This window comes from Punica granatum, chromosome 2 (assembly GCF_007655135.1).
Source record: "Punica granatum isolate Tunisia-2019 chromosome 2, ASM765513v2, whole genome shotgun sequence".
Lineage (NCBI taxonomy): Eukaryota > Viridiplantae > Streptophyta > Magnoliopsida > Myrtales > Lythraceae > Punica > Punica granatum.
Window position 1 is genome coordinate 5,640,202 of NC_045128.1, and position 19,879 is coordinate 5,660,080.

Sequence of the window (19,879 nt, forward strand, 5' to 3'; positions counted from 1 at the left end):
ATTATCTATCGTCATTTCTGAATATATTCGATTCCAAGCAGATTTTATTTTATGTTGGAATATAAACAACACTAAAAAGGAAAATGTAAGCATTATATTTATTTAAAAAAATTCTATAATTTTATTTTATATTAAAAAATTCAATACTGGACTTATATATGTTGAATATATATAGTTTGCATGTGTATTTCATATATACTAGCCCGTATGATGCATTGATTGTACTTTTTAATGCGAAATGTAAGCAATATTCTGCCTACACAAAAAATAAAATGTAAGCATTATTTTTATCTTTCCATATCTCGTTATCTTGTCAACTTTTATGAGTAAAAGCATACAAATGTATCAAATTAGCTAGAAGAACATCTAGTACTTTAATAGATATTTGTCCACTCATGCAATTTCGGCTCCATTACATAGTAATAACTTTTTGAATAAAATGTGAACATAGTAAACATAAACTTAAGATGATGTGTTGTTTTGAATGAAAAGTAAAATTCCATAAAATTTATAAAAATACACTTTGAAAAGTATTAGTTACGTCTAAATTACCAGTACTGATTATACTAATCATGTTAGTTCATTTATTCAAATTAATTTATACTTTTCCCTATCAATGTCCCTCATTAAATGCACAATTCTCCTTTACATGTGTGTCAGCACCCCATTTTGGCTCACCGACTTCCAGACAGAGCAATAACAGCAACTCCGGTCACGGGCTTCGCATGTGCAATAGAACAAGGTCCGGAACGCCCAGAGCTACCATGGCCGGTAAGGACAATCACTGAAAGGAGATACATCGAATCAAAGAAAGTTTAAATTCATCAGACACACGATTCACATCTCCCACCAATTGCAAGATAGACTCAAGCACTCATACAGAAGATAAATCGGGGTCCACTATCAACAGAACGAAGCATTCAGTAGTCACTGGGCACATCAGAATACTTGGTCACGAATCAGAAATCTGTCCCGAGCACATTTAGGGAATCGACCATAAAGCTCCGGCAAAAATCGAGAATAGTCCAAATGCACGAGCTTAACAGACAGAGCAAAGTTTATTTTGACAGAACAGAGGATGCAGACATCTCCGGCACGTCAAATATCCCCATAATTTCCATTCAAGTGCAAACTACACATTCAGGGGCAAAAATGTCATTTGCCTCCTAGGGCCAAAATGGTCGTTTCCCCTATTTAGCAAGGGCAAAATGATCATTTGGCATCAGAAAAACGTCCCTGGATCCACTGTTCTACGAAAAAGACAAAATATGCCAAAACGACCGGAACAGAGCATAGATGCGGGATCTGCAGACAGAAATAGCCAATTCAATTCTGTTTGACCGAAATGAGCAAAAGTCAACCCTCAACCCTTGGGTAAGGGTAGAATAGTCATTTGGCCCGAATAAAATACAGAACAAGCAAAAGGAGCAGAACAGTGTGGAAACCACTGAATAAGCACCGGAAACAGTCAATTTCAGTTACGGGCCTCTGACTTGAGCAAAATTAACCCGAATTTCACGAGACATATAAAATGTCTCAAATTACTCAAACACGATGAATTCTGATCAATTCGATTCATTTTACGTGCACATTTCTCATTCAGTGAGCATTCAGTGGACATTCGGTGCAAAAACGTACAATGCACGTAAAATCGCGCCACGAATACCCCGAATTTACTCCTCGAGTCACGCGATCACTCAAGACAATTCAAGCATTCCCATGAGGCAACTCAAGCACTTCCAAGAGGACAAAGAGGTCAATATTGGGCTCATTTGATTCGATTTTTTACGAACATTGCCAATTTCCCCGTAACTTGAGCTATGGGACTCGGAATCCCTTCAAACCGAAGCCAGAATTTCACCAATTTTCTTCCAAACCTTGTGGGACACCCTAACTCCTTTGCTGACCTCCAAACCGTGTGGATCCCACCAAGAGAAGTCGGCAGCCTCCATTCCATCTCCATGGCCGAAATGATCCACTTGCTTACTCTTCCATTCCCATTCAAATTCAACTAATGCCAACCCATTGCCAACCAATTTAGATCAGATCTAACACCCCATTCGACCCCTCTTGCACCGGCCATATCAATTTGGAAGGATAATTGCACTTAAATCCACTCAATTTTGCAAAATGGCCCTTAATCCTCCTCTATAAATACCCATGGGCATTCTTCATTGAGGAAAAATTTTGCCATCAGCCATTCACTCCCAAAACACTCCCAAAATCCTCTCACAGCTCTCCAAAAAAAATTTAGAAATCATTAGCCTTGGTTTCGGATCAAAAGGAGCCAAGATCGTCCTTCTCAGGTGATTTTCATCCACCGCGCGCTGCCCCGCTCGCCCGCGCGCGCTCCCGCGCATCCGCGCGCTGCTCCACGCTCGCTCGACGCTCGATTGCCCTTTCCCGTGCTCGAAGCCGTTCGTTTGCTCTTGCTTGTTCGTGCCGATATTCAAGCAACCTCTTTGCCAATTTTCTTTAAGCCCCGAAGCCAAGTATGCTTTTCTCCCCGACTTAGAGAAGGCTAGGACTCTTAGTCTTTAGGCATGCGGGGCATAAGGCGGGATTTATTTATTCGCTTGCAAGTTTCATTTATACACTTTTATTCCGTTATTCCGAACATGTAACGATGTATGCTCGTGGACGAATGCGTGTAACTTATCATGCTTCCTTTATTGCACTGTTGATGCATGAGCCGGTGTCGTTTTATCGATTCCGCCCGAACGTTTGCATTAAAATACTCGAGATCATCGCGGCATCGGCTACGCTAAAATGAACCATAATATACGAGAAAGGACCAAAAACTTGAGCAAAGAGATCATTCTCAACTCAAGGGAACTGAGAGATCCCGCAAGCATGCCTTTTAAGGGGCCGGGACATTATTGATTTCCTTAGGTTAACAAGCGATTTCTTTTCTTCGATTTAGGCTGATTCTCACCGAATCATAGCGAGCATAAACTAAAAGACTTTCACAAAGCCAAGGACAAACACGCAGCAGAAGCACATGCACTGGTAATGGACTAATCATGCACGCGACAGAGAACCAAACAGAAGCAATCTAAAACAGACACGCACGCTTCCAAATTGTCTGTCAAGCAAATTTCAGATAATAACCGGCATAATCACGTAAACTCGGCACAAATACACCGATCCATGCACCGACATGCATTTATCAGTTAGCATATTTTCTGCATTTACTTACTGCATGCACTCGTCTGTATTTGTCTGTTATTCGCTGTTTCATCGCAGATCGAGCCTAAATTCATAGGAAATGCTTTGCATGAGGTCCAATGCCCTAAAATCATCGATCACGGGTCCAACACCCATGCACACCGAGAGCGCGCAACCCGAATGCGGCATCGGGTCTTGCCTCGACTCAATGTCCCAATCTTAGTGGTGTCTATGCGGAAAGACAACTCGGATAGGATAAGTGAGTCGTGGTCAAGACATGACCCAAGAGCTCAACCCATCCTACGACTGTCTCAAGAGTCAAGCGGCTCTTCTGCTATCCGTCGGTCCGGTCGGACCCAACCCCCGGCTCCCTGAGCCCGCGTTGCATTAATTACGGTTTCGGTCTTTCGAAACTAACGGCGAGCACGAGTGGAATATTTGGCTTGATGCAAATCGACCGGGTCCAAAACATAGTAACAGTGTCTGTATCTTCATTTATGTAAAGTATGTTTCTGTATTTTCATTCAGTCAATGTGAGGACCCGATCGACGAGCAGAAAAGGCCTGAGCGTATTTATCGAATTTACAGTGTCAAAACGGGCAAGGAGTGTGCAACTTAACTCATGCGGTAAATAAGCAAAAACGGCAAGCCCTAGACAAATAGAGTACTGAAAAGGCGTACGGGATATAGACCCATACGTAACCGAACTCCCGAATTTGGAACTCAGGTTCCGCCAAACCATATGCCTTAGCTCACTAGGTGTATCCCATACCCCTAAACCTGAGTACTTACCGGCCCTCGACTCCGAGTCGTAAAATGGTAAGTGGTAACTTCTTCTCACGCGTGTCTGTCACGCGTCCCCCACGGGAAAGTGGACACTCCCAAGCCGCGCGATCGGCTCGCGCGCATGCATGCCCTGACGATATGAAATTCGGGTGCGCACAACTTGACGACTCCACTGGGGACATACTTAGAGAGTTCAGGCTCGATTCCGTTTGTCTGCTTGCTTGTTTATTTATTTACTGCTTTCTACAATACTGATTATCTACTTTTTGCACAATTATGCCATTTGCATCGCATATCATTTTTAAGCACCTATGAGTCACGTCCCACGACTGATAATAGGAAGCCGAGGTTAAACAAGGGTTCTAAGTAAGGGTACGTCGCACGGTTGGACCGTCGATTTAGCCCCCAAACATCCCCGTCCGATTACAAGGAATTGATCCCCTTGAGTCGGGGGGGCCCTCATCCACAGGTAGCACCGTCCTATGCGCACCCGAATTTCAGTGAAGAATGGCTGATGGCAAAGTTCTTCAATGAATAATGCCCATGGGTATTTATAAAGGATGATTAAGGGTCATTTTGCAAAATTGAGTGGATTAAAGTGCAATTAACCTTGCAAATTGCCATGGCCGGTGCAAGAGGGGTCCAATGAGCTGTTAGATCTGATCCAAATTGGTTCGCAATGGGTTGGCATGAGTTGAATTTGAATTGGCATGGAAGAGCATGCAAGTTGCTCATTACGGCTATGAGAAAGAATGGTGGGCTGCCGACTTCTCTTGATGGGATCCACACGGTTTGAAGGTCAACTAAGGAGCTAAGGTATTGAAGAAAATTAATGAAATTTTGGCTCCGATTTGAAGGGATTTCGAGTCTCGTAACTCAAGTTACGGCGAAATCGACAATGTTCGTAAAAAATCGAATCAAATGAGCCCACTATTGACCTCTTTATCCTCTTGGAAGTGCTTGAGTTGCCTCATGGGAACGCTTGAATTGTCTTGAGTGATCACGTGACTCGAAGAGTAAATTCGGGGTATTCGCAGCGCAGTTTTACGTGCATTGTACGTTTTTACACCGAATGTCCAACTGAATGCTCACTGAATAAGCAATGTGCACGTAAAGTGAGTCGAATTGATCCGAATTTGTCATGTTTGAGTAATTTGAGACATTTTATGTCTCGTGAAGTTCGGGTCGATTTTTGCTCGAGTCGGAGGCCTGGAACCGAAATTGACTATTTCCGACGCTTATTCAGTGGTTTGCACACTATTCTATCTGTTTTGCCTGTTCTGCACTTTATTCGGGCCGAATGACTATTCTACCCCTACCCAAGGGGTCGAGGGTTGACTTTTGCTCATTCCGGTCAAACAGAATTGAATTGGCCATTTCTGTCTGCAAATCCCGCATCTACGTTCCGTGTCGATCGTTTTGGCATATTTTGCCGTTTTCGCAAAACGGTGGATCGAGGGACCTTTTTCTAATGCCAAATGACCATCTTGCCCCTAGGGGTTAAATGACCATCTTGCCTCTGAATGTATAGTTTGCACTTCAATGGGAACTATGAGATATTTCATGTGCCGGAGATGTCTGTATCCTCTATTTGCCTGTTGTTTACCATTTTTTTTGCCCGTACGATGCACGGATTATTGGTTAGACTAGTTATTCTTAGATGGATTTTAAAAAATTTTGACACCACAATTTAAATGTTCATTAAATTATATATTTTTAATTTAAACCATTCAAATATTAATGCATACAACAACAAACTAAGGATAATTAGAAATGAATGATAATATGAAATATGAATGAAGAAAATGATATTACATAAAAAAAACATATTACATTTTATAAAAAATCAAATTCTAAAAAAATTGTAATAGAAAACTTCCATATATTTTGTTAAAAAAAAGAAGTGCAAATATTCTACTTTTAATAATTTTTAAACATATTTATATTTTACTATTTCAAAAATGTTCAATATTTAGAAATGCATATTGCATATTAGTGGATTTTTCTTTTAATTACTAATTATGTCAAAAAACTTTTATAGACATTTATCTTAAGAAATTATACATTTTCTAAATAAATTTTAGAATTACATTTTTGGATCAAGAATGTTCTTGTATAATAAAATTATTAAGAATTTAATGATTTATATCCATTTACTAATTTAATCCTAATTGCATACACATTGTAATTATTTGTTTAGACATAATAAAATTATTAAGTATTTCATGATTTATATGCATTGACTAATTTAATCCTAATTATATGAACATTTATAATTGTTTATTTAGAAATATAAAACTATTAAGTATTTAATGATTTATGCGTATTTTTACTAATTTAATCCTAATTGTATATACATTTATAATTTTTATTTAGACATTTACCTTTATGACTTTATGCTATATATAAACATACGTTTTGAGATTACATATTTTTGGATAAAGAATGTGCTTGTATAATGAAATTATTCGGTATTTGATGATTTATATGAATTTTGCTAATTTAATCCTAATGGTATACATATTTATAATTTTTTATTTAGAGATAATGAAATTATTATAATTTAATGATTTGTATGCATTGACTAATTTAATTCTAATTATATATATATATTTATAATTGTTTATTTGGACATGTACCTTTATGGCCTTATGCCATATATTAAATTACTTTTTTATCCCTATTTATTATGAGGATACAACTTTTTATATATATATATATATATATATATATAGTTATTGCAGTGACATTTATTATAAATCGAGTCATAATTAAGAGATTTTGACTTTTCCTTTTTAATGCAAATGCAACAATATTGTTAGATAGTGTCTAGAGTTTCTCTTGCCTTTTACATTTTTGTTCATTCATTAGTTCTAATAACTTTTGTAAGTACAAAGCATGCAACTATGTGAAACTAATTAAAAAGGTATTCAATACTATAATCCCAATAGAGATTTAGGTCCATTCATGCAATTTTTACTTGGTCAAATAAATTAATTTTATTAATAACCTATTTACTTAATTTTTATACTTTTTGATAAAATATTGTTTATAATAAACAAAAAATTAAAATAACGTGTTGTTTCTGAATAACAAATAAAATTTCATACAATTTAAAATAATAGTTTTAAAAATTATTAATTAATTTTTAAACCACCAATGCCGATTATGATATTTCTAACTATGCTCTTCTAAAGAATTTCTTATAGTTCATAAAAATACTCTTAAAATATTTATTGACGAGTTTTTAAGTCACCAATACAAATTATACAATATCATAATATATTATTCTACTCTGAGCGCTAATAGTAAATATTATAATTTTCAGGTAATATAGTACATGTGAACCCTGAAATTTATTATTATCGTTACTTATTTATCAATAAAAGAAATGGGAAGAAAAAGGAAATGCAAAGAAATGAATTGATTGGGCCTTTTATTTCCTAACATTAGACTTGCCCACACCTAATCCCTTTTCTCTCCCCTTCTTTCCACTGCCATATTAGTTGTTTTGATACCAGTTGTAGGAGATTCCGAACATTATACGAGTAATAAGAAGAATAAATATATGTTAATTTCGATAATACAAATATACGCACATACTCACCCACACTCTCACTCGCACTTGAGCACACTCTCTTACACTTGCCTCTTACTCTCACAATTTTGTGCTTACTCCACACAAAACTTACGTACAACCACCTATATTATATGTCGGTGAATTTCACCGCCACACTCCACTGCCCTAACCTGATGCTTCCATTACCTTCGACTTCTATCATCTTAGATTGCTTCCCCATATTTTTTCCTTTCTTTCTTTTCATGTAGATCTTTCCAGTTAATTCTACTTTAGTCCTCATACTACCTAGATTTTCCTCCCTTATTTTCTAGCCTTTTCCCAAATAATATTAAAGATATTATATATTCCGTAATTATCTTCTCCTATACTTTTCTAGACACTTTCTTAATAAAGAATTAGTCTTCAAGACTAACTCTTTTTACTGAAGTCTTCCATGAATATGGTCACTTCCATGCACCAAAGCCATATTCACAGATGTAGGATTTGGCTTCCTCTGTCAAATCGATCTTCACAGCTATGATTGTGGCTCTTCCTTTGGTTTCTCTGCTTGTGAATTTTCTTTTTCATCTCGCTATCTCTGATACGCACCAATTTTCCATGGATTTGCCTTCTTCCCTAGCGATTGAACTAGTGACTGTATACCTTCAACTTCTTTCTCTTCTGGTTGCTCGCCCATCTTTTCCTCTATCCAATCTTTCTTGCCTTTGAATTGGACAAAAGCACATGCTTGAGCGATTGAACTGGATTTAGAGATGTTTCATTCTGATATTAATCCTAATACATTGGGCAAATTGTAACGTAAGCATTTTGTTTATTTCCCACCTTAACTCTAGGAATTTATAGTGACATATATATAAACCTCCGAACACAACAGCATGTGTTTGTTATAAAAGGGGAAGCGAATGGAGAGGGACATCGTTGGAACAATGGGTGGCCGCGCTGCTGTTTGCAAGCTCGGTAAGATCCTTCTCATAGTACTCGAAAGCCATAAATGATGATTTTAGTTTTTGCTGAAACATTCCCAAATTATTACACGAATAATGCCCCATTGAGATTCTTATCCAATTACCATTTTTCGCATTTATGCAATATTTTTGCAGGTTAGTTAAGAGTTGCAACGGGTTCATGTGCCAAAATGTTTAAGGACAAGGAACCGTGTGGACCTTTAGCTCCACTCTGCAAGGATGGCTATTGTAAGGATTTTGTGTGAACCAAAGACAGTTAGGCACACTTTCAGCTCCCTCTCTCAAGGTTAAAGTTGTCTGAGTTTCAAATTTTCTTATGTAAATTTTCATATTGAAAGTCCAAAACAGTAACAGATCTTGATTAATATTTGATTGGAACCTCCGGGATTCATGGAGAAGTACGGATTGGCACCAATAAAGATGAATCACCCTACAATCTCTATGGATTTTTGTTGAGAGAGATTGCCCCACACGAAAAAAAAATCCATCGATTTATAAGAAATGAGGTACCACAACCTACTGGCTTAAACATTTGGGTTAAAAATGAGCCCAATAACTTATAGGCTTAGTCGAATTTTACATGGTATCAGAGTGGGTTAGACTTTCGCGCGCCCATGTGGGAACTCACACCACTCCAAGCCTAAGTGTGAAACTCGAGACTAGTGAAGTTCGAGTCTAGAAATGGAAGCCCGGCTTGTAATTGGTTTGAACCCCCTCGCCCGAGTGTGGAAGAGGAAGCCCACCTCAAGGTAGTTAAGGCTCAAGTCTAGAAGGGAGGAGAGCTCGACTCGAGGTAAATTGTTCAGGGCTGATATTTAAGTATTCACGTGGCACATGTAGGTAAAAGGTGAGAAAGACCACGCGGTGCCATGTGAAGACAGGTGTTGAAAAAAATCGTCCCACAAGAAAACTAAATAAAAGAGAAATCAACAAGTTTATAAGAAATTGAATATCACAACTTACTGACTCGAGCTTTTGGATTAAAGATAAATCCAATAGCTTATAGGCCCAATGAAATTTTACATATCTAAATTATTTGCCTATGAGTTATATAAGTTAAATTATCTATTGAATTCTTGATGTAAGTTAAGTTTGATATATTATTATCCTTTCAATGTTCAACTTTCTTCTCATCATCGTTACATGTATAAGGAACCAAATCATCTTATCCAAACGACAAGATTATTCATGTAAGTTAAATTTGCTTTATAATATTTTTCTTATGTTATCATTTGCTCAAATTAAGTTTGTTATGTGTGTACTTTTTTTATAAAGATTTTTTCGCATTGCTCTTTACAGAAATACACCGAGTTGAAATCTTAAAGACCAATCGCAAAGAGAGCAATAAAAATTTGGATTAGCAAGTGGAAAGGATTATAGCTACTAGCTCTAAGATCAATATAATTTTCGTTATAGATCCATTAAGAAGCAAGTACTTTTTTCTTTTGTATTCAATTTTATGTAGTACATGATGCATATAACGGAGTATTATATATAGATGATATATATTCCATTCTTTTATGCATTACCATATTGTGTAAATTATGCATTACTATTTTATGATATAACATCTTTCTATTTTCATTTTAGGTGATGATGCCAGATTTAGCATATAAATTTTGCAATTAAATTTTTTATAATAAATTATATCATCATTTAAATATTGTGAATTCCATAATTCGAGAGGTAATTTAGAAAATATAGTACTTTTCCTTGAAATGCATAGAATAATCAAAGTACAATCTTAAAGAAAAAACGTGATAAACATGATGCGAGAAAAAACTTAATATTGAGAAAAAAGGATATTCTATACAAATATAGACTTAAAACTTAATTTCAAAAAAACTTCATCAATGATATTTAATAGTTTATTTTGAAATTAAACTCTTAAAAATCTAAGTTGAATTAATTTTCATATGTATATTCTTTTATCATAGTGTGCATGTGCATATAAATTTTATTATATAAGAAAAATCTCGTACATCACACGGGCAAAAAGCTAGTTTTCTATAAGAGAAGTTGTAAACTTGAAATTTTATTTTAGTAACTCGGGATTTTGTGAGAAATATGTCGCAATTTCTTCTGGTGATTCAATATTTCTCAAGTAATCTATGAATGAGGTGGTTGTTATAGTTGTCGAGTCTTGAAGATTTTTAAGGAAATAGATATTTAGCAGGTTTGCATTATTGAAAATTTTGGGGAAATAAGCCTTGTTTGGTTTGTGAGTGTTATTTTAGAATCATAATTCTAACTTAACTCTACCCACTACAAAACAAAATAACTCATACAAAGTCAAAGAGTGTGACCCATTTATACCACTTTTTTCCACAACAAAACAACATAACTCATACAAAATCAAAGGGTAGACCCCATCTATACCACTCTTTTTCAAAATCAATATCTGATTTTAAAATCCTACTATGAAACCCAACGCAACAATATTGTCTAGATTTTTATCTCCGACACTCAAGTCACTTAGAGCTTATGAGAAACAAGAATGTAAGTAGTTGGATTAATGAGAGTATGTACCTTCTTATATACAGAGAATTAAAACATATATATGGTCACCTATTGGAGATTCACATATCCATATGGGTTAGTAATTAAGAAATTAAATAAGTCTTGTAAATGGAAAAAATTCACGTTATGAGAGCTTTATCCAGGCCATCTAGATTTAATTGGATTAGTCGAAATTTAGTTAAGCTTCCGAATACCTCAATTCAAACCCAAAAAAAGAAAATCTATTCTTACTTCCAAGAAAGATGAAACATGAACTTATATAACGAGCTATGTCTCGTGAGGCCTCGTGGGCCGCAATGGGCCTAACAAGCCTAAGTGGAACTAAGTCAAAATCCAATCCCTAATAAATTTCCGTTTAATTTGGGGTTTCAATATTTTTTGAGATGATCATGAATGAGTTGGTTGTTATTTGTTGAGACGAGGAGACTTTATGGAATGTTTACTTTTCGTTTATAAAAGTGGTCCAAGGATCTCGTATGAATAGATGAAATAAAATAAAATAAAATGAAATGAAGCATAAAAATTTCAATGATGAGGATGGAACTCAAAACCTTTTGATCCCGAGTCACATCTTAGCCACTACATTAAGACTAGTTCCTCTTCTATGGAAATATTTAGCAGGTTTGGATTATTGAAAACTAATTGAATACCTGTGCGTTGCACGAGCAACCACACAAATAACTTCTTAATTATCTGGTAGAGAAAAATGTTATAAATATTGCATGAATTAAAAACTCATTAAAGAAAATTGAGGAAAAGAATAGAATTAAATTAAAATATGTAAGCAAATATATCAATCAAAAGAAAATAAAAAGATTCTCATTCAAAAATGCGTAAAAAGATGATTTGAAGAAAATAATAATCTCATAGAAAAATATCATGATAAAATAAGTGAAGAGAAATCTAATAAATCCTTTTTGAAACAATCAAATTGACATAAATCGATTGATGTTGATAGTGAATGAGCATGCAACACAATTGTAAAATCCAAAAAATTATACAATAAAAAATCGAGAAACAAACATAAATTCCCATACAATTGAGGAATATTTTAAAAGTTACAAATTCGACTGAACGAGTAAAAATCCCGACAAATATCACAAAGTCACCACCAATCTGACTTATAAAACCACTGATAGAATACATTTGAAGGGGTAGACTTGACGCCTAGTGAATAATCACAACTTAAATTAGTTGGATCATAACACGAGTTCAGTAATATCATAAAAATATCGTCGATATCTCAAGAACTCAGATCATCCATGTGTCCCTTCCCAACTCCCAACTATAGTTTCGGCTCCACACTGGCAGCCTCTCTGCTCCAGACAACCTTTTCATGTTGCTTGGCTTACAACTAACTCAAGGCATCATAGGACTCACCAATTTCCGTCAATCTCAAAACCTCACTATCTCTTCTTCAAATATCGCGATCAATATTTCAAATATCGTAATCGAAAGTATAAAAATACATACATGATTCATAACACTGATGTGGCCATGACAATGCATTTCTAAAAAAACCAATATAACAATAATAAAAGTACTAGTTTAAGAATAGAATACTCACCATAATAAGTCCCAAATCCCAAAACATCCAACAACAAACCATTTCTAATTTTTCTCCCCTTAAATTACTCTCACTGTCTCTCCACTCATGGCCCCTCTCTCTGTGTTGTGAGAATTGGACAAGGGAATGAAATGGTCGAGGGGAATGAAATGGCCGAGGGGAATAAAATGGGATTTTAAACGGAAAACAAGAGTTTGGCGGGGGAAATGCGTTGGCAGAACATTAAACAAGAAGCATACTAAGCTTGACAAATAATTTGGCACTTGGAAAGTAACTTGCTCCATCATATTCAACAACTATAATAATCAACAATTTTTTTTTTACTTTGTTTTTAAGAACTATAAGCACCGAAATTTAGGATGCTAACCAAATGCAGTGAAGATGGGTAAAATGGGAAAGGACACTTGAAAAATTTGGGATGTTACAACAATATACATATAAAATCCATAAAAACACCAACACGCCTTTGTAAATGATAATATAATGATAAAAGGCTTCGTGTAAACATGCGTCTATATATATGTGGCTCCAATATAATTAAAATCTCGCAAAAAAAAAATTCCTTTATCTGCCTCTTTCTATTCAACTCATGCAATAGATATATATATATATATATATATATATGACAATATAAACTGACAATATTATATAAATGAGAATTTGATTTTGACTAATATTATAAGAATATATTTGCTTATAATGCAATATTGCTTTCCAACTCTATACTTTATTACAATATATATAAAAAGCAATTCAATTGCTATAATATAAAAGAATTTCCTAAATAGTAGCTGATATATATAGTATATATTTTGTTGAGCTATATGCAAATTATATATACATATATATATTTTACTGATATATATATATTATGATTATATAAAGACGTGAAAATTCGATTTGAATTTTGTTTTAATATGGATATATAGATAATGATAAAAAATTTCTTTAATACATGAAATGACATAACAAAACGAGAGGGTTCCGATTCTTATTTTTGATTAAGTAGCTACGTGAGAATTTGGCACGAATTTTATTTTGATATAGATATATAGATAGATATATAGATTTAGGGGAAATGGGCCAAAATTTCATATCGTCGCAGATTTAGAGGGAAAATAAAAGGGAAAGATTGAGAAAGATTTTTTCTTTCCTCCTCTCTATTTCTCTGATGAAACAAGGGAAAATGTTTTTGCTTAAATCCACTATTACGAAACTCTTTGTTAGGTCATAGAAAAAATGTTAAGTTTGAGGTTTCAAAAAAATGACGGTCTTTGATCCTTTTTCTCCAAATCCCTCATATTGAGATGTGACTCGTATTCAGCTAGAGGTATAAATGAGCCGAGTCGAGCTCGAGTACAGGTGAACTCAGACTCTACTCGATAAAAATGCTCAGAGTCGACTAGAGCTCGAGCTCGAATACCCGAGTAGCTCAAGCTAGGCTCGTTAGAGCTCATTTGATTGCTACGGGCTCAAAACCAAGATTAGCTTTTGAGCTAGACTCAAGATCAAGCTCGACTACATGGCATCTTAGGATCGAGGACTTGCCGAGCAAGAGAGAAAGAGAGAATTTCTATTTTATTTTCAAATTTTAATTTCTATATAATTTTAAGAGTTTAGGCTAAAGAGAATAATTAGAAAGCCCAGGTCCACGAATTATGGGCTTGGGAGCCTCAGTTCACTAATAAAAGGAGATATACGTAATTTTATGTAGAAACCTAGCTATGCTCGCGAGCTGAACGAGCCGAGTACCATCGAGCTTGACTCGGCTCGCTCGGAAGAAAAGCTCAGCTCGAGCTAGACAATGTCGAGTCAAGCTCGAGTTATCACCGAGTTGATCTCAAATAACTTACGACTTGACTCGTCTCGTTTACACCCCTATATTCAGCGGCAAATCAGTAGATCAAAATATGATAACAAGACTGGACGAAAAAGACCAGTGGCAAGATCACAAATTCTGCTGAAATTATATTTCCTATTTTGTTGGGAATTTAGTAATATCTCAGAAATATCCTAAAATTGTATTAGGCTATTTTTAAGATATTAGGAAGGTATTATATATTTAAAAAAGTTGTGTAACATATCATTTGTATGATCGGGAAATCAACTATAATCCTTGGGGTTTTTTTTCTTAGAACCGGTTCAAAGACCGAAAGTGTGAGAATTTAGATGATTGTGAGGTTTTTCTTACACTGGGTCTTTGTAACATATGTTAGGAAACATAAGTGTAATCTTGAGTATGTCATCTCCGGTTTATTGATATAGTAGAATCTTTCCTGCTTTGTCCTAGGATATTTCCCTTACTATGCGAGGTTCTTTGCAACCATCACTCTCTAAGTATAGGGCCAAGAGATCTTGGGTTTAATTTTCATCGATATGATTTCCTATGCCTTTTATTTTCCCTATTCTATTTATCCCTTTAAAAGCCTAAATTGGAAAGAAAAAAAAAAACCGTTCAATTCAATCCAGTAGAAATAGAATGGCCGAGAAATGAAAAACTCGAAGTAGCATAGAGTTACCCGTTTGCCAATCTATCCAGTTCCAGACCCTTCCGCTTCACAACTTCCTTCAGCGCATCCCTCCATGCTCGGACCTTCTCCTGACCAACCTTCTTCTCGTGCCGAGAGAAGGGTTTAGCATAACTCCCCGTCTGGTGTTGGACAGCATCCAGCGTTACATCCAGGAATATTGGCATGATCAGCTGCTTGCTATCCTTCATGGACTTCACCATTTCCGCCACCTCCATCAGGCACCACTTGCTTGATGCATAATATGCGGAGAAGATAGGGATCCCGATCTTTGACTGCTTGATTGATTTCATGAGCTTGGGGCCGATCTCCTCCCCTACATGAAGCTCCTCGTTGTCCCTGAATGTGCGAATTCCTGCGTCGATGAGGCTATGGTAGAGGTAGTCCGTGAAGGACTTCCGGATTTCAGCCCCCCTGAAACTCAGGAAGACTTCATACTCGTGGCCTATCGCTGGATCGTCAGAGGATGAGGACGACAGTACATTGTGGCTTCCATCTACCTGCTGCTGGTGCTGCTGCAACAGGACATGTCACCGTAAATACACACACATACACGACATTGAAAGGTTACAGAATTGAAGCTTTACATGGTTTTCAGTGTGAAATCCCCAATATCTACCAGAATATTAATAGACTGCAATACCTGCGAATTGTTCACATTCATCCCGCTGGAATTGCCACTTTGCCGTCTCTTCTTGTGCCTGAAATGAGCTCCCCAATATCTACCATAATATTTATAGTTAGGATGCTCGTCAGACGCCATAGCAGTACCAGTCCTTTAGTTTCCTCTCTTTTCCTTTCTTGTTGCCAGTAAACAGACAGACGGGATGGGTTGGGACTCGCTCTGCCAGAAAATCGTGTATGCTAGGAGAATGAAGTAGGACGACAGAATTGTTCTCCTTTTATGCCCCCATCGATGTTTGCCGAAAATCTACTCCTTTTACGTGGAAGACGCAATCACGCAAGAATCTCCCTCGCCACTTTTTCTCTTTCTTACTTTCTTTCTCCCTCGCCACTGTTTGTCGTTGCTGCTTTCTTTCTGTGAAGGTGAATGATGAAGACCGACACAAACATAAGAGTCATTAAAATTCCAAAATATCTCATGGTGGCATATTATTAACATGACTCACGGCTCGGGGAGTTTTGGTTTCACTTTTATATTTAGATAGGGCTGGCAATTCACGTCGAGCCGTGTTTATATATGTCATGTCTAAACGGATGCGTGTCATTGAAATCATAACCCGTACACGACAACATTATTAAACGAGTCAGATTTTGACAACACGAACACGACCTGTTTATATCAGTGTCAACCCGGACACAATATGTTTAACCTATATATCGAAACGTGTCATAATAGGCACACATATCCATACACGACACGATTATTAAACGGGTTAGATTTTGAAAACACGACCCATTTATATCCATATCTGCTACTAAAATTTTACGGGCAAAGCTCATGCAAGCTTGGGAGAACAAAATTAATGTTCGAGGAAGTAATATAGGCAGAAAATAGAATGAGCATATAACTATATAACTCCACCTTTACGATAGGGAAAAATAATTTATGCGATCATTTTGACTAAAAGAAGTACATCCTGAACAACAAGCTGAAAGATTATGAAATGATTTGTAATATAAAACCTGTCCAAGGGATGCGGCTGCTATAGGCTCTGGCGAAATCTTCGCAAATAACTCATCAATAGGCAAGTTAAGTTCCTTTTCTATTGAATTGAAAGCAACCTCAGTAGAAAATGGAGCTATTTTATCTTGCAACAGCGACAGTTCGTCCAGATATTCAGGAGGTATCAAATCCTGCAAACAGAATGTCAATTAATTTTGCTAGATACATATTAGATGTCATAACCATATAATTAAATATATAAACTAAAGATTTTTTTCCGGTTACAAAATATAAACTATAGATTAAGTGGTCCATCCGCATTTATCTCAGAAGCACAAAGGAAATTATAGTCAACTTCTACGCAAAGGTAGAGTACAAATGTTGCAATAAAGGCAAACTATTACATTTTCTCTTGCAATTACATTGCCTAACCATTCACAGAAATTACAAAAGCTTTTATACTCTGAAAACACAGCGATTCTTTCCAAAATAGATGTAAAATCCGGAAAAAAGGGAAACCAAACAGACAAACTAACCCACTTAAATTAAGGATAGCCTCACTCACCGGCCGTGCAGAAATAGCTTGAGCAACCTTTATACATGCCTGAAAGAGTAAAGAAAGATGAAATTGTACAGAACAAAGTTTAGCATCTAAGAAAGATGAAATTGTACAAACACGTCAATGTGGTGGGTAAATACCGTGGACAAGGGCTGGAGGCGGACGAACTTCAATCGACTGTGCAATCGGACACGGACTGAGAATATAGAGGAACTCAACCGGGTTAGGGCTCAGCTGACAATCGAGAACTCAATCGGGCTTCAATTGACAGAGAGTAGCGAGAGAGAGAGACCCAAATCGAAATTAGGGTTAGGGCTGCGCAATCGGACTTCAATCGGGCTTCAATTGACAATCAAGAACTCACCAATTACGTCGGAGACTCGGATTGGAGAGCAGCGAGAGCTGGAGGAGCGTCGGAGCGTGAGCGAGACTAGAGGGACGGAGTCAGGAGTCTTATGTGCTTCAGCCTTCAGAGGGTACGGGAGGGCCACGACCGTCGGGGTGAGATCACAGTGGCGCCGGCGTTGGGTCGGGGTGGGATCACCGGGGCGCCTGGAATGGTCAAGGGTTCGATGTCGTCTCCGTCTCGACTGAGTCGTCTCTGAGTTCTCTCCCATACTGAGTCTCTGTCTGTTCGGTAAAGAAAGAAAGAGGAGAACGGATAGAAGAGAGAGGCGGAAGGAATGAGCTGTGGGCATCAGAATTAGCCTATTAGGGTTATTAACGGTATTTTGGTAATTTTAGTATAGATAAACAAGTTTAATCATGTATGTAAAGTGCGATGAGTTTGCGCAAATCCATTGGGTTTGATGGACTCGGTTCACAGTATGGCTTCAATCTTTGCTGAAGCTTTTTTCACCTTCTCACGTCTTAAGTCAAGGATTATATAAATCACGATCCGAGATTTCAGTAATATTTTTCCTAAAATTTCAATAATCCAAAACCCGCTAGAAAACTAGATTATTCATAATTTTCGACTGTGGCATCTGTTCAATTAACTCTGCAAAATTTTCATCAACCAATCTCGCATAAAACATCCCATAATTAAACCAAGCCACTAAGAGAGAAACTTCGATAAAATCTAATGACTAACGTAGCAACTAAATGAATTTGTAAAGCAAGGAAATCAGTCTTAAAGCTCGGCAGCATCTCTCTCCCATTCATCCAGAAGCTTCAATTTGAATCTTGCCTTAAATTTCTCTAACTGGTAACTCGACTAAATCAGCCCCATGAACAAGTTCCTCCCTTGCCTAGCAAAAAGAGGCATTCCAGCAGATTAACCAGCTAACTAATTCCCAATTCAGTACTTCAGTTAATTCATTACCACAAATTTCACAAGAAGGAATACAGAATCAAACACAAGAATTAGAATCATCAGTACATACTCACCATTAACATAATAAACAAACTGATTTCAAGCTCCAACTACCGTTTAGATCATTCTCCAAATTTTCACCTCAATAAGTCTCCTAAATAATCAGAATAAACACTATCACCCTCTCTTTCTATTCATATTCATGCATAGCACCCCCTATCCTTGCTCTGCTCCACATCACGGCACATTAGTGCCCAAATATGAAGAGAAAGAACATGATTGAACTCGAACAACATGGAAATCAGCAATAAATACGTCCATAAATTAATCAAATGAAATCTAAGCTCTACCCTAGGAATGACTTCAAATTTCCTCGCCACTTTATACTCTCGCTCAGCATATACTGTCATCCCTTCAATTGATGGTTCTTTGTTTTCATCCTTCCTTGAGCTCCATCCCGAACTCTCGTCTTGCTCTCGCTCGCTCTCTCCCCATCTCTGTTCATGGAATGCCCCGGTTCCAAAGACAAAAAACCTAAAATCCCAAGAGTTATTAAAATTCTCATAAAATCGATAGAATTTCCAAAATAATAACAAATTAATCCAAAATAAATTGTTATTTACAACAACATAAATTTCTAATACTTTACCATTACTATTACCCGCCGAAAATAAAGTACATGAAATCCGTTGTGCTCCGATCTTCATACTACCCCTTCCAAGAGAATTTATCTAGAAAATATGAGATGGGAATGGATTGAGCTCAACAGTCCAGTGAATATAATACACACCTAAATTAGTCGAGTCCACGCATGTTTTTATTATCTCAAACAATAAATATACATACGATTGGATCTTAGATCCTCCCTGAGCCCTTCTCAACTCCTTGATCACAATGGCGACTCCAGATCTGGCGACCTATTTGCCCCAGTATAGCCCTTTCTTCTGCTGGGTCAATATTGGGCATCATAGGATTCACTATTCTCCCAGAAAATTTGATCAATACATATCACATGTCATAATCATAATATTCAAAATCAACTCATATCATATCAAAAGTGCATGCATGACTCAAACATTGACATGACCATGACAATTGATTTTATAAAATATCATATAATAGCATTACAAGAATACTAATTTAGGATAGATTACTCACCTAATGACTTTGCCCGAAAATCCAACACTTATAAGAAAAGAACAGGACACTATTTTCCCGTAACAGAGCTCTAATTTCCCTGCCTCCCGCTCGATCTCTCTTTTCC

The 19,879-nt window shown here is 36.5% G+C and overlaps 1 protein-coding gene and 1 long non-coding RNA gene across 5 annotated transcripts; both read right to left on the reverse strand.

The window, feature by feature from the left end:
* Window positions 1-367: 367 nt before the first annotated feature.
* LOC116196227 (toll/interleukin-1 receptor-like protein) lies at window positions 368-18,000 on the reverse strand. 4 transcript variants are annotated; one of them, XM_031525854.1, is made up of 7 exons: window positions 17,665-17,999; window positions 17,441-17,496; window positions 17,307-17,345; window positions 16,762-16,932; window positions 15,758-16,153; window positions 15,106-15,626; window positions 368-784 (listed from the first exon to the last, which is right to left on the reverse strand). In XM_031525854.1, the coding sequence occupies exons 5-7, from the start codon at window positions 15,875-15,877 to the stop codon at window positions 760-762; spliced, it is 666 nt and encodes a 221-aa protein (XP_031381714.1). In that variant the 5' UTR covers window positions 15,878-16,153; window positions 16,762-16,932; window positions 17,307-17,345; window positions 17,441-17,496; window positions 17,665-17,999; the 3' UTR covers window positions 368-759. The 4 variants fall into 4 exon arrangements, with proteins under 4 accessions (XP_031381714.1, XP_031381712.1, XP_031381713.1 ...); XM_031525852.1 differs by having other exon boundaries at window positions 15,106-15,629; window positions 17,665-17,996; XM_031525853.1 differs by having other exon boundaries at window positions 15,106-15,629; window positions 17,441-17,558; window positions 17,665-17,996.
* A 520-nt stretch (window positions 18,001-18,520) lies between these two features.
* On the reverse strand, window positions 18,521-19,879 carry LOC116197732. Its single transcript, XR_004155094.1, has 4 exons — window positions 19,774-19,879; window positions 19,462-19,592; window positions 19,265-19,346; window positions 18,521-19,149 (listed from the first exon to the last, which is right to left on the reverse strand). It is a non-coding gene; the product is annotated as an uncharacterized LOC116197732 (long non-coding RNA).